The sequence below is a fragment of the Quercus robur genome, chromosome 5 (genome assembly GCF_932294415.1).
Source record: "Quercus robur chromosome 5, dhQueRobu3.1, whole genome shotgun sequence".
Lineage (NCBI taxonomy): Eukaryota > Viridiplantae > Streptophyta > Magnoliopsida > Fagales > Fagaceae > Quercus > Quercus robur.
Window position 1 is genome coordinate 39856349 of NC_065538.1, and position 15300 is coordinate 39871648.

The window sequence follows — 15300 nt, forward strand, 5'->3', positions numbered from 1 at the left end:
TACTTCAGTATTTTGGGTAGTCTCCTCTCTCAAAACATCTGTCAGTATACGTTGACTTAAAATTAAACTATACAAACTAGGGTTTCAACCTTATTTTCTAAAAACCCCATTAGTAATATTAACTATAAAAGTTGACCCTATAAACAAACTTACTTAAATACCCCTCCTTTTATTTATTATTTTTTTCGGAGTATTACACTCAATATAATTCATATTACTACATATTTTGAAAATCTAACTGTTGAATTGCGTGTTCTTTATGTTCTTGATACACATATTAAATTTTGTGTCAATTAGATATTATTTTCTGTATGATCTATAAGCTTACATTTTATGCATAATTTTAAACTATAAAAACTTGTAATTTAAATAATTTATTAATAACATAATTATTGATCTTTAATTTTATAAAAATTTTGCAAACATGGAGGATATAAGAAGAAATTGTAATCCAATGGTAGATTTGTCAAAATTCAACTCCAATAAAAAGATATTAAGTAAAATTGTAACCTTAAGGTACAACTAATTTTGTAACTAAACTTTGTCATTTTAATAATAACTTTTATATTAAAGTAAAGTTTTATAAGAAATTTTATTTCTTCATGCTCGTTAGGGTCATATTTTTATGTAATTAACATATCTTTTGACAAAACTCATTTTATTTGTAATTCGGTAGTTTTTAGTGTATTCATATTATTGAAGACATGAGAAATACTCAAGAAACACTACAAAAAAAGCTGGAATAGATGATTTCAAGGTTTTTGTTTGTTTTTCTCCTAGGATTTTGACCAGATTTTCATCAACGATTCAACCAATCTAGGCTTTTGTGTGTTTGCCAAGAAAATTTATGAGTTTGAATGCTAAAGTTTGATTTGTTGGAGCTTGGTTTGGTTATTGGGTTTATGGGTTTGGTTGCTTTGCTAGAGATATGGGTTTGGGGTTTGGTTGAAATCTGGGTTTGGGGGTTTGGTTATTTGGTGGAGATTGAATATGGGGAAGAACACCGAGAAAAACACAAAGAACATGAACATGTTATTCTGAAAAAATAATGAAAGGTATAAAAAAAGAATGACATTTAATTAATTTATTTTGTTTAGATATATTTGGTTATAAAGAAAGTACAAGAAAGAAAAAATAAATGATAAGAAAATAAGAATTAATTTGCTAAGAATATAAATCAAATTATGGGGAAGAATCCAAAGAACATGAATTTGTTCTTCCCAAAAAAAAAAAAAAGACTGAAAAAAAATATCATTTTAATTAAAAAAAAGTAATTTTTTTATAATTGAAATTAAAATTCTTTTGTTTTAATTTTTTTATATTTAAATACTGTTGCCGCATTTAAAAAATTCTAAATGACTTTTTTTAATAATATTTTAATGTCTTCATCAGTGTAATGTTAGCAAACAGGACACTTTATCTGCCATGTAGAACTTTTTTATTAATGGGTTGATGGTAGGAATCAAAACTGAAATGATTTTTTAATTTTAGGAATTGAGATAAGTGCAAAATTAATTTGGAGATCAAAATGAGAATTGGCCTAAAATGTAGAGATAGAAATATACAGCTTGAAGCAAAAGTGTTTTACGACTGACTCTTACGGTCTTCAAAAAAGTTTAAAGTAGAAAGGCAAGGTAGATGGCACGTGATATCTAGATCTAGGTGCCTACTTGATAGTTCCTTTGGACCTAGTCTGGTAGAAGGGTAGTGGCCCACTGGGCGCTTGACCCTTGGGGAAACAAAAGATTGGCTCTTGGAGAGGTTTAAAAAATAATAATAATAAGATGGGCATTCATTTGAAAATTTTACTAAAGTTTTGATTTGAAGGGACAAAATGTAATTGGGGGCCACACTCATTTAACTTTCACTAATGACTAATGTGAACGGCATGAAGCACGTGATTATTATTATGCGGGATGCTGTTGTAGTGTATAATTAGTAGATAAGTTAAGACTTTTCATTACCTAAAACATCTGGCTTTGAGTAAAGAAGGCAGCATCTTCTTGTCCCCTCTTCAATGACACAATTACCCTCATTTTCTAAAAAGTATATATACTATAATTTTTTTCTAGAATAATGAAATATGGGTTTCTATAAATAAATAATAATAATAATAATAATAATAATAATAATAACTAATTACTAACTCATGTGATACACTAGAAAGTTATATTATACTTAAATTTAAACAATTCTTTGTTTCATCCTCTTGTACATTAAGATTCTAGTCTCAAAAATTCGTATCTTTGTTATGAAACATTAAATTATTAAATGAAAAATATTAATCAAACTTAAATTAAAATTAACAAAAACATCGTCCATAAACTTAAATTAAAACCAAACACAAACAAATGAAAAAAAAAAATGTCTCATATTAATACAGAGCATAAACTGAGGATTCTAAAAAATGGTCTCAAATTAATACAAACAGTTTATAAACTGGGAATTAAACTGTGCATAGACAATCTTACTGTTTTTTCTGATATTGTAAAATTGTACGTAAACAGCTTCTTTAAACATGTTTACACCCATAGCATCTCAACTAATGACTTATTGGTTATACACGTTTATGCCTTTATGGATATAGCACACCCCATTGACCCAAAACTGGTCTTGATATAGGGTTTTAAGGTCCACCAAGTTCCACACAAAACCAAATTAAACAACATCAACATGAGCATGAACTAAATTTTCAACCAACCCAGATAAATTAAGAGAGCAATAAAAAGTTGCAATAAGTTGGGAGTTAGGTTAGATTAAAAAAAAAAAATCCATAGTTAGTAATTTTTTTTTTTTTTTAAATACTAACTATGGACATAATAATAAAAAAATCCAACAATGAGTAAATCGACATTTTGCTAGTTAGTATTTTTTTTTTTAATGAAGAAATATTTAACTTTTATACTTTTCCATAGTTTAGAAGTGTTGTCTAACATTAAACGTTATTGAGTTGCAAATGCAAGTTACTGAAACCTACAAAATAATTTACAGTTCTTAAATTAATAAAGCAAAACTTTCAATAGTTATATATACACTCAAAACTAATATAAACTGCAAATATATAAACAAAGACCATGATAAGAGGAAGACACACCAAGTTTCAAATTTAAGTAGCAATATGACTTTCTCATGGTAATAACAATACAAACAATTTAAAATATGGAATAATATCAAAATTATAATACCTAATTCCATTATCTTTTAAGTTGAATCCAAACAAATAATTAATTGAAATTAATCCAAACAAATAATTTATCAACCAAAAATCATAGCTTTTAATAAGAAAAAAAAAATCACATGAACCTAAATAAAAAGCATTTAAGGTGAAGAATTAAGATCAACCTACTGAGACGCAAATACCAAAAACCCCAATACTTAAAACTTCAAAATTTTTAGAATCTCCAAATTCTACTTCAGAACCAAACCATATTCAACAAACTTATATATAACATACCAAATAAAAATTTATCGTTCCCTAGGTTGGAAGACATAGATTGCATCTTTGATTTTTCTCCAAAAAAATAGAGATGCTTTATTTGCTATGTACAATATTAAAAAAAAAAAAAAATTCAACCCAAAAACCAAACCCACGATTATCAACGTGAGTCTCTTTTTTTTTTTTTAGTCCTATCATAATTTTTGTTTTTATATAGATTATCAACGTTTGAGTTTGATTTTAAGTTGGACTTGTTAGAGAAATAGAGTTTCATTCCTTGTTAAGTTTTTATTAAACAAAAATAATTTTATTTTAAAAAAAATGATAATGTTGAGTTTGAGTTTAAGTTGGACTTGTTAGAGAGATAGAGTTTCACTCCTAGTTAAGTTTGAACTAAACAAAAATAATTTTATTTAAATATTATGCTAACGTGAAAAATTGTGAAAGTTTTAGAGGTTTCAGTTTTATATATATATATATATATATATAGATAATTGTATCCACAACATGCAAAATTTTGTTAACTCTATTTCTTTCTCTTATTAAAGTTAAAATATCAAGAAAAATAATGCACGTTTTACAAAAATAATTTTTATTAAATAAAACCTCCCATAAGCAAAGTGATCACCAAGTTTTTTATATTAAAAAAAAAAAAAGGCAAAAGTCCAAAACTAACCTTATAACTTTCAACTTTTGTCAATTTAGTTCTCTAACTTTTAGTTTTGTATTTTAGTTCTCTAAATTTCAAATTTTGTCAAAATAGTATTTCATTAGATATCAGTTAAGTAGTGTCATTAAATGAGTCAAAACGACGCCATTTAGGCTCTAATTTTTTTTTTTTTAATAAATTTCGTAATTAAAAGAAAAAAATTGTTATTAAAAAAAAAAAAAAACATTTAAGGGGAACGACATCGTTCCCCTTCCCCTAAAATCAAAACCAAAAACATGATGACTCACTATAGTCCTAAATGAGAAAATTAGGGGAAAATGAGAGAAGTTTAGGTCAGTAGGGGATTTTGAGAGGGAGACTGAGATTGCATCCAATTTGAGAGAAATTGAGATCAATTTGAGAGAGAGACCGAGATTGAGAGAGATTTTGAGACTAAGGTTGAGAGAAAAATCGAAACCAAGATAGAGAAGGTGATGGATTTCTAATACTGAGACCGAGACCGAGATTGAGATAGACTGGTGGGTCAGGGTATATCCCGATAGGCTAAGGTGTACTCCATCTACTCCAACTCTGTCTAAGTACAGTTTTGGGTAAGTGATGAAAACCCAAAAAAATTTATTGTGTTTTTTTGGGTATAGGTAGTAGCAGAACAATAAATTTTGAGTTAGATTTTGCATTTCTGTATTTATTTTCTTGATTCACACAGAGTAGCATAGAAATTAAAATTCAAATTATTTGTCTTCTTGTTCCATTTTTTTGTGTGTGTGTGGGGGGGGGGGGGGGGGCTTTTGAAGGCAAATCTACAAAATCCTTGCTTCATTTTAAATTTGTTGTGCCCTTTTTCTGGGTTTGATATATGTCGGTCGATCATGTGCTAAGCCTTCTATGTGATATTCCTTATGCCCTCTCCTTTTCCCCAAATTTTCTCAGCTAGGGCTATAGTGAGTCATTGTATTTTTTGTTTTGATTTCAGGGGATGGGGAATGATGCTGTTCCCCTTAAATGGTTTTTTTTTTTTTTTTTTTCCTTTTAATTACGAAATTTATTAAAAAAATTAGAGCCTAAATGACATCATTTTGACTCATTTAACGGCACCAGTTAATTGATGTCTAACGGGATACTATATTGACAAAAATTGAAACTTACATAACTAGAATGACAAAAATGAAAGTTAGAATACTGAAATAACAAAAGCTTGATATTAAAAGGTCAATTTTGAAATTTTGCCCAAAAAAATGGTTCAGGGTCAAGATCAAAGGCTTTGAATGAATTTGAATTCAAAACATTAATAGGTGTGAAAGCGACAAGTGGAATACCTATAGCTAAAAAAAAAAAAAAAAAAAAAAGAGCCTGACAAAGCAAGGGAAGAGTTGCCAATGTAAAAGACACAAAAACCACGCATGGAGAGGAAAGGCCACAACAAACATTAGAAGAAAACTCTCCTAATTGAAGTCTAACCATCAAATTAGCTGTCTAGACTTTTTCTTCAAGAGCAAGAGCAAGAGCAAGAGCTTGGAAGATAAAAAGGAGATGGCAGGTGCAAGAAGAAGAGTAGAAATGATAAACATGATGTGTAGTACTGATTCTGCTGTTGCTGGGCGTCCCAATCCTATGCCAAGGCGGGGCCAAGTGAAGGTGGCAATAGTGTTGGGGTTGCTTCACTCTTTCTCTTCCATCTTCTCTCCTACTCCTAGGCCCAGGGCCGGTGCTCACCTTTCTTGACCTCGATCAGCTCTTGTTTACTTGTTTCTCTGAATCTTCAATTAATGTTGAGAAACTTTTAATAGTTTATAGAAACAGGATGTACAATTTTTGTTGTTTTCAACTCCTTTTTATATGTTTTGATCAAACCTTAATTAGGGACCAAGGATTTCATTTGAATTTCTTTGCCAAGCTTCTTTAATATGAAATTAAATTTAGTTTAATTGTTATATATAGGAGGTGTTGATGGTCTGGAATTGAGTCTAATTGGATTTACCATGAAGTGCTTTAAAGCTGTAATAGGGAGTCATCTAACATTTATAACTAATGAGCAGTGAATATAAAAATTCCACTCTAATTTAATCTAAGTGTATATGTGTGTAAATTTCTTTTTGAAGATTTGAACCCCGTCCTTATCCCACACTCCACGAGCACTTATACTTGTAGAGTGGACACACAAAGTTAGTTTTATCTGAATATAACTTAAAAATAACATAATCCAGGACATCTCTGTGCTCAATGTTTGTACGCTACAGACTTCTCCTATTCTTTTTGTTAGATTATATGTTGTGTTGTCTAAACAAACACGATGATACTCTAGCTAAGTGGGCACTTAAATGTAATTCTAATGCTCTTTTATCACAATAACCCTCCTGAAGAGGTGGTCAAAATTAATTACCCTGGAAAGGGGCCAGTGGATGTTTAGATTTCCTCTTATCTTTATTCTAGAGAGAGAGAGAGAGAGAGATCTTAAAAGTTTTTAGGCTAATTTCGTGAAGTTCTTAAATTTATTCATCAATTTTGAAATATGTGAGTTGAACTAGATCACATTATTAAAATTTAAACAAATATTGAGTCATTAACTATTTACCATTTTGGTATCTATTTCAAATTATTGCCAACTTAGCGAAATTCAATCCAGTAGTAGTGGGTTGATATTAACTTGAGAACTATGAAGGAGGTTAATTCTAAAAGAATAGGATTCATATATTTGGGTTTTGCCTCTTTCTTTCTTTTTTTGCTGAATGGGTTTTGCCTCTTTCACCCTTTCTAGTTTAGATTTCCAAACACAACCAACAAGTTCAGTGGAAATTTGTTACCAAAGTCAAACTTAAAATTGGATGCTTTAACAAAATTCCACAAATTGTCTCAATGCCTTAAAAAAAAAAAAAAATAATAATAATAAATATATATCACCAAGAGCTTGCTAGCAAAGCCCTGATTTTGTGTCAACCTATTCTGGAGTTATCTCTGCCGAAGACTAGTGTGGTTGCCCAGTTCATTGCCACATAAAACCTGTTTCTCCAACTGACAACACGTGTAAGATAGGCTGAACGCCAAATCAGCCAGCTTACAAATCCAGCATGGGATACGCCTTTTGCATCCTGTCAAATTGGAAGTGTAATAATAATGTTTTTGTTATTCCAAATAAGATGTAGATAAAAATTTGATTTTTGATTTATAAATTTATTTTGGAAAATGTTAATGAGTGCCTTTAGGGTACTGGTTAAGAATCCAGTTAAAGAAAATTTTTATGAGAAAAGAAAAAAAAAACAATTAATGTTTTGACAATTTTTTTTATTTCCCATAAAAGTGATGTCAAAACCTTTCCTAAAATAGATTGTTAACAAGTGCCCTTAGGGCACTCGTTAGCATGACCCATTTATTTTACCTTAGATTGACGTAGATCCACTAGTGCCTTATAACGGCCTACTGATGCCATGCTTCCAAGATGCTTGTACACAAAAGGTTCTCCAAGAGGGATGCCTTTTGCAGATAATGCCTTCCCCCCATTCTTCTTCCCAATTTTTTTGTTAAACAACTCTGCCAAATATTTACCTTCCCTTTCTGCAACCTGTTCACACATAAATTTATGCAACTTCAAACATTGTTTTGCGTGTTAATCTCCCGCAATCATTGAAGAATTTTGATGCTTTCTTGAAATTCTTCTTTATGTAACAGTGTCATAATTCTTCTTCTTTCAATGAACAACATTTGTTTTTATATTTTTGTGGCAATACCACTAGTTTAATGTTGTGTTTCAAAACTAACAAGTTGAATAAGCAAGTTTCATTTGGAGTCCCACTGCCCCCATGATCAGTGCCTAAGATGATATTTGGAGACAAGAAAAGCAAGTTACTCAAATCCAGTGTATAACATCTATCTTTTCACTGTTTGCGTTCCTTCATAATTCTGACTTCAATAGCATGTTACATTGTCACATAAACTACAATTATCACTTGCCATAAAAAAATAATAATAATTTGCAATAAGCAATTCTTACATTTTGTCTTTACAGGTGGAAATATTTTAAATGGGGAAGTTGTTTAAGTGAAATATGCAATATTGCAAAGAGCGAAGGGAGTATAGACTTGAAAAATGAAGAGTTTGTACAAGTTAAAACAGAAAATCTAACCTGTGCTAGAGCTGGAAGAACTGGCTTGCCTGTCTGTTCAAGAAAACCAGCACAATCTCCAAGTGCAAACACATCTTCCACAGAGGGAACCCGCAACCATTCATCAACACCAATCCTACAATACCCATAAGTTAATTAACACCATCCATAATAGATAACAAGGGATTCCTAATGCACATACCTACCATCCATAATAGATAACAAGGGATTCCTAATGCACATACCTTCCACCTGGGGACTCGGGAAGATTCAGCGATTTCACAAAATTGGAAGGACCAACGCCAGTAGACCAGACCAAAAGGCCATATGGAACATCAGTCCCATCATTGAGAACTATCTTCTTGGGATGCACCTCTTTCACAACACCTCGCATAAGGTGAACGCCACTCTGATGGATAAGTTTTAAAAGTCAGAGATAGTTCTGAGTACCATAAAGAAACACCCTCTAACAAAATCGATTTACCTTGGTTAGGTGTTTTGTTGCATACTGACGTAGACCGACATCAAAGGATGACAAAATCTCATTTGCCTGTTCAAAGAAGAAATCAAAATTAATAAATAGTCATATTTCATCTCTACACAATTGATAAATAAACATGGAAAGAAGTTGCATATAAGAACCTCTATGAGTGTGACATGGATATAATCCTTGACATGAGTATACCGCTCATGAACATCTCTCATTATAAAATCACTCAATTCTCCGCTGAACTCCACCCCTGTAGGGCCACCTCCAATAACAACACAATGTAACAACCGTTTCTTCTCTTCTTCTGATATGCCTGCAATAATAAACTATACATTAAAACTTAAAACTTAAAAAAGGAAAAATATTGGTTAAGAAATTATTTAAAAAAAAAAAAAAAAAAAAAAAAAAAAAAAAAAAAAAACTAAACACCCATCCCTTCAAGAAGCATTTTGATGAAGTTTATCCACAAAAAGGTCTAAATAGTAAATTGATAAAAGGATCGAGGCGAGTATAGGCCCATTTCACATTTCAAATAAAGCATGATGCTTGGAAAGGAAGAAAGAAAATACATTTAAGAAAAAGGGAAAACCAATTGGGAGAACAAACTCAACCTATAGGTTTAGCTTCTCTTATCAAAACACCTCTACTCTGCTTCTCAAAATTAACTAGTGTATTTAAAGGAGAAAGTTTAAGAGGCCTGATAAATAAATCAAGTTGGGCATTTTTATTGGCCAATTATTATGGAGAATCAAAAAGAGCCTTCAAGAGTTTCAAATCTTTTAATAAATAAATAACACTTACCTGGATTTTCAGAGAGCATCAAGTTCAAGAGAAGCTTCTTCCTTATTTCTTGGGCATGGTTCACCTCACGAAGGAAAAATGCATTTTCATACACCCCCTTGATTCCAAAAGTCAAGGGCTCAGCCCCAGCAGCAATGACAAGCTTGTCATAGGCAATTTTAAATTGGTAAGGTTCACTAGGTAATCCACCATTGCTAACGGTCTCACAGTACACCTGATTACATAAAAGCACAGCATTAAATTAATTGTTACAGTGAATTCAGAATGAGCTAGAGGAGACGTGAATTTTCCATTGCCAGAATCAATGATTATGCTGGTACTCCATCTCCACTGTTTTATCCTGTAGTTGCTAAGATGGAAGAGTAGAAATGATAATATGGCTCTCAAATTACAGTTTGAAATAATGTAGTTTTGATACAGAACAAGCAGTAATTTGAACAGAAGTGACACGCATGACCTATTGTGGTTTTGTTGCAAAATATCAATATGTTTTGGGGTGCTGTCATTATCAAAGTTGAAATTGTTGCTTCTATGTCAGTTAGAAGCACATCAATTGAGTGGACCATTACATGTGAAAATTGTGGACAAGCTAAACTACTCCGCCTGTAAATTTTACCATAATGGAAAACCGTTTGCATGAGTATGCACATCTTTAGGTTAATAAATATATTTGGGAATACTATTTATTATTACGTCCCTCTAGGAGAAAAAGAAGAAAACAATGCAAAGATACTATAAAATGTATAAAGGTGGTAGGAACATTCACTTACCTCATGTTTGTCGGTGTCAATGTCAATGCAAGAAGCTAGATAGAAGTGAGAATTAGGACTTGTTGCTAATGCAGACTGTATCCTACTAACAGGTTCAGCAACAGACCGGAATTCCAGGGTTCCAACACAAGTTGAAGCAAGTAAAGGAGTAAAGACCATGTGATTCCTAGGTGATACGCAAACAGCATCATAAATCTTGGTGTCCAGTCCCTTAAGGAATCGACAAGCAGCCCACCCAGTTCCAAGGACAACAACCCTTGGCTTTTCACCAGGCTTGGTTGCTTCTAGTCCTGGATACCTTGGCTCATCATACTCTGAATCAGACACTTCTGCTACCATCTCAGCAGCAGGAGAATGATAATGTGGCATTACCCTTATCCCCCTGCTCCAAAATCTCATGTGATTTACATTTTTAGTGCTGGAAAAGTATGACAGATTAACGTATTCCCTGACATTTTCAAGGGAAGGCATGGAACATTGGCAAGGTGATACACCCTCACAGAATACATCCTCAGTTCTGTTACCGCCAAAGGAGCCTCCTGACCTTCTCAAGCCACTCCTAGCAACCCTTGCCAATGCCATTTGATGAGAGTAGTACCGGGTGTTTATTATAGCAACACCTGATACCCTTTGATCTTATATTAAGAACCAGATTCAAAAGGCTTGAACTATTGAACCTACACCAAAGAAGACAAGAGAAATAAGCAATGCAAATTGCAACTATGATAGAATGAACCATCAACAGGCAGATCTATATATATATATATATATATATATGTAGCAGCTGATTTGAATACTCCCAAATACATAAAGCCAATATGTTGTTAGAGGACTTGTTCAAGCAACACAATTTTAGAAATAAAACAACGATTCTTTCTAAGGCTACTTCCTGACAAGAAAACAAAAACCAACTTGGCTACGCTCATCAGCCGATGGTAGATACAAAGATTTTTTTTTTTTTTTTTTTTTTGGGTAAAATTATAAAAATTAACTGAAGACATAAACAAGAGCTTTTCCTACATAACCAACCACGCTTAAATAGTAATAGGTGCATTTCATGCAACTTACACTTTTTCAAATTACATCAAACATGACTTGATTAATACAATTGTAAAACTGAACAGATTTATGCAATTAACCTCTTAATTCATTCATGAAACGTAATAAATGGCCAAGATGCCCAGAGTCCAAAAAGATGGGAGCTTCATATATTCACAGTCAGGACATGCACACAGGTTCAGTTGGGCATTTCTCACAATTCTGAGCCATGTATACAAGCAACAAGAAAAAAAAAAAAGCAACTTACAAATCCACCCCTCAAAAAAAAAAAAAAAAAAACAAAAACAAAAACTTTTAGAAATGAAGGAGGATTGGCAATTCTAGAGACATAAATTACCAACCATTGGACAACGTGAATCACTTGCTCTAAGCAGAAAGATTGAAAATTAAGAAGAAAAGCAAGTTGGCATCACAGTATGATGATCAAGATCAAGCAGGTATATATATTAAACCAAATTTCACCCAGGTCAAGTTCTTTTTCAAGTTTCCGTAAAATCTGGAGATGGTCCAGAGTGCCTAAATTTACGGAATCTCCCGTGTAATTAGGACTACTAAAAAAAAAGGTTAATAAACGTATATAATAATAAGAAAACCAATTTATCAGGAATATTCTTCGTAACGAAAGATCAATAGACCAAAGGGGATATTATTTTACTACACAGTAACTACGATGAGATATTATTTTTACTACTACGATTCGAATGTGTGATTTTTTTACAAGGAGATCAATTTTTTTTGTTTACAATAAAAAAAAAAAAAAAAAAAAGTAAAATAAGCTACCAAAAATGAAATTACAAGAACAACAAGCATTTTGACAAACACATAAAACACACACCTTTAGGAAAAGGAAAAAAAAAAACCTTTTCACAGATCCTTTAACCAAAAAAGAAAAAGAAAAACATAATACATAGATGTTGATGAACCAAAAAGAAAAGAGCATAACGAGAGATACATTAATAAATTATGAATATCAAGAAGAAAGAGCGTTACTTTTTCTTTTTCTTTTTTTGTATGCAGCAGACGAAGGCTGAAGGAAAAAAGAAATTTGGAACAGAACTGTTGTCCAAGATTGTTGGGTTTGGGCGTGGCGGCCAAAGTGGTACTACTACTTTTAACGTCGACTAATAAGAACGAGTCTTACATACATTACATATATAAGAGAGAGAGAGAGAGCGAGCGACTTGAGACGCAAGAAAGAAAGTGGGAAGTTCGAGGAAGGAAAATGTGTTTCTGTCCGAAGTTGTTGGTTCGGACTTTGGAGTTTGGACACTTTTATTTTTCTACAATGGAAAATATATATATTTTTATATTATATAAATTATAAAATATAAAATTAAAATATCTCCGCGTCGTTTGAAAATTGCAATTTGCAAAGACAATTCTCTTCTTTTCGTCCAAAGTTAACAATGAAACAGCAGTTTTGACCTAATGTTGTTTGACCACGTGAGCTGTACCTGCTCTGCTATATGTGCTGTATCATATATTTTTGGATTGGATCTTTGTATGTTACTATGTTAAAACTTTTACCCTACAGAATTTCTCTAATAATAAATTCATTTGAAAATTATTTAACACCTGCTATTAAAATTAAAAATTATAACATTAATATATATAAAAAAGTAAAAAAAAATTCTAACATTAACAGGGACTCAGAGAGAGTCTAATCCGGCGACTGCATTTGTTTATTCTCCTTCTTTTTGACCCAAAAATGAGAAATTTCGTTGAAAAGACTACCACGACCCTCACAATCGAGATTATTCTCATCCTAACAAATCTTTGAGGTGTTTATTGTATGAACAACTTTTGATGAGAAGAATAACCCTCTTTTATATATATATATATATATATATATATATATATATTATTATTACAATTTTTTAGATGTCATATTCAGCTGCGGCTCCACTTGAATTGTCAAAAAAAAATTTATATAAATAATTATTTTTAAACTAATTTGTTTTGTCTACCCTTCATAAAGTTACTGGTCATCCTACTCAAGAATTTTGGTCCATCCAAAATAAAATAATGCTGCCCTACAATACTTTTGCAACAACTTTACAAAAAAAATTTAAGTGACATGTTGTTACTTGTTTTAAACTATAATAGCTATTAATATTACTTTTTTATTTATATCCTTAAACACCTAAAATTTATCATGAAAATAATCAATATGTAGATGTATTATTTCTCCCAAAAATAATTTTAACCTCCAAACATAATATATAACCCTCCAAATATTACTGTCGGTTTTGTCTTACGTATCAACTATCAAATATCAATCCTCCCAGGATCTCGGGGTCACTATTGTTAATATAAAAGATTTATTCCTAAAATCGTGTCATTAAATTTAAGTGGACCGTTGCCTATATTTATACATTTTGCTGTTGAATTGCAGCCATGGCCCACGGCTAGACTGGCTCCAGCCTCCATTGGAATTTGGACCAGGTTCAATTTCAAAGCCACAACCAAAGGACCAATCATGATTTAGATTTCAATAAAATTAGTCGCTAACCTGTGTGGTGCACAGGATTGTTTTAAATTAAATCAAATGTTAACATGTTCAAGTTTAAACATTTCCCAAATTTCAATTATTAAAAGCTAAATTGGCTTTAATATAAGATGAAACATGTAATATTATGAAATAATATTAAAAATGAGATAAATACAAATATTATAAAGTAATATATTACTATAATCATAATGTCTTCTTACATTTGGTTTAATAAGTATTACAAAAGACCCAGTAAATAGAATAAATATACAATTGTACTTACATCTTCAAGTTTTATCAAATACTTTTCAAGAATGTATTTCCTCCCTTTCTTAGGTTCTTCTCTTTTCTCAACTTCTTCAAGCTACTTAATTTTTTGCCAATTTTTTTTTTTAAAAGGATTTACTATAATATATACCCTAAAAGCATACTTTAGTAAAACCCAATTTGTAATATCTCTAACAATATTTTTGTTACACATATCTCATCTCAAGTACCAAAGTACCTAACATTTGACAACAAATTTTTTTTTTTCATTTTTTTATAACTAACGTTTTTTCACCTCCACTCATTCTCTGTTGCTTTTAGGTTTTATTTATTTTCTTAATCTTCATATTATCTCCTCCACATGCTCTCTTCCAATATGTACTTACATTTCAAAATTTACAAAATAAAAAGTCTTGGCAGTTGGCTCTTTTTACCTTTCGTCATTCATAACTTGATAACCCAAAGCAAATCTCAAAAACCAATAGAGAGAAGCGATAATCAATAGAGAAAGATCTGATAGAAAAAACAAAGAAGACCGAGAGTAGAGGAACACGCAAATACCACGATGAAAAAATTGTATTGCAAAGCTCACAAGAAACAACGGAGAAGAAGAGAAGAGACCAAGATACAAAAAGAGAAGCATCAGATTGGCAAATTTTGGATAATTCTAAAGAAGTATTTCTGGCTTCTGAAGTTGTTGAAGAGTTAAGAAGTTATCAAAGAGCATAAGAGACGTTGGAGAGAAAAAAGTCGGGTTTTTCAAAGCTTTTGTGTCTGTGGGTCTTTAGATGCAATGCGATGCTTTGCTGTTGGTTTGCCATGGGCCTGATCGAGGAGGAGCTGGTAGAGGAGGAACTGGTAGAGGAAGGCAGGGAAGAGATGGCAGAGCATCACGAAAGGGAAAGGCAGAGCATCGGGTTTTAGAAAACTTTTATTACGTTTTTTTTTTTTTTTTTTTTTTTTTTTTTTTTTTTTAAATATTTGTGCTAATGTGGAAATTTGTAGGAGTTTCAAAATTTTCGGTTTATGTATATATATATATATATATATATAGATAAAGAACAAAGTTTAATTACAAAATTAGTTATAATCTAAGATTACAACCTTAATCAATAAAATAAACATTATAACATATTTTGAAAATCTAACCATTAAATTGCATGTTCTTTAGATTCTTAATACACATATCAAATTTTATATAAATAGGATATTATTTACTA

The 15300-nt window shown here is 31.3% G+C and overlaps 1 protein-coding gene across 3 annotated transcripts; it reads right to left on the reverse strand.

The window, feature by feature from the left end:
- Positions 1-6769: 6769 nt before the first annotated feature.
- LOC126725901 (internal alternative NAD(P)H-ubiquinone oxidoreductase A2, mitochondrial-like) lies at positions 6770-12587 on the reverse strand. Of its 3 annotated transcripts, none has more exons than XM_050430912.1 (9): positions 12313-12587; positions 10264-10940; positions 9494-9707; positions 8845-9005; positions 8687-8752; positions 8448-8611; positions 8224-8338; positions 7480-7662; positions 6770-7192 (listed from the first exon to the last, which is right to left on the reverse strand). In XM_050430912.1, the coding sequence occupies exons 2-9, from the start codon at positions 10843-10845 to the stop codon at positions 7037-7039; spliced, it is 1641 nt and encodes a 546-aa protein (XP_050286869.1). In that variant the 5' UTR covers positions 10846-10940; positions 12313-12587; the 3' UTR covers positions 6770-7036. The 3 variants fall into 3 exon arrangements, with proteins under 3 accessions (XP_050286869.1, XP_050286871.1, XP_050286870.1); XM_050430914.1 differs by lacking the exon at positions 12313-12587 and adding an exon at positions 11664-11797; XM_050430913.1 differs by lacking the exon at positions 12313-12587 and adding an exon at positions 11403-11529.
- Positions 12588-15300: the final 2713 nt, after the last annotated feature.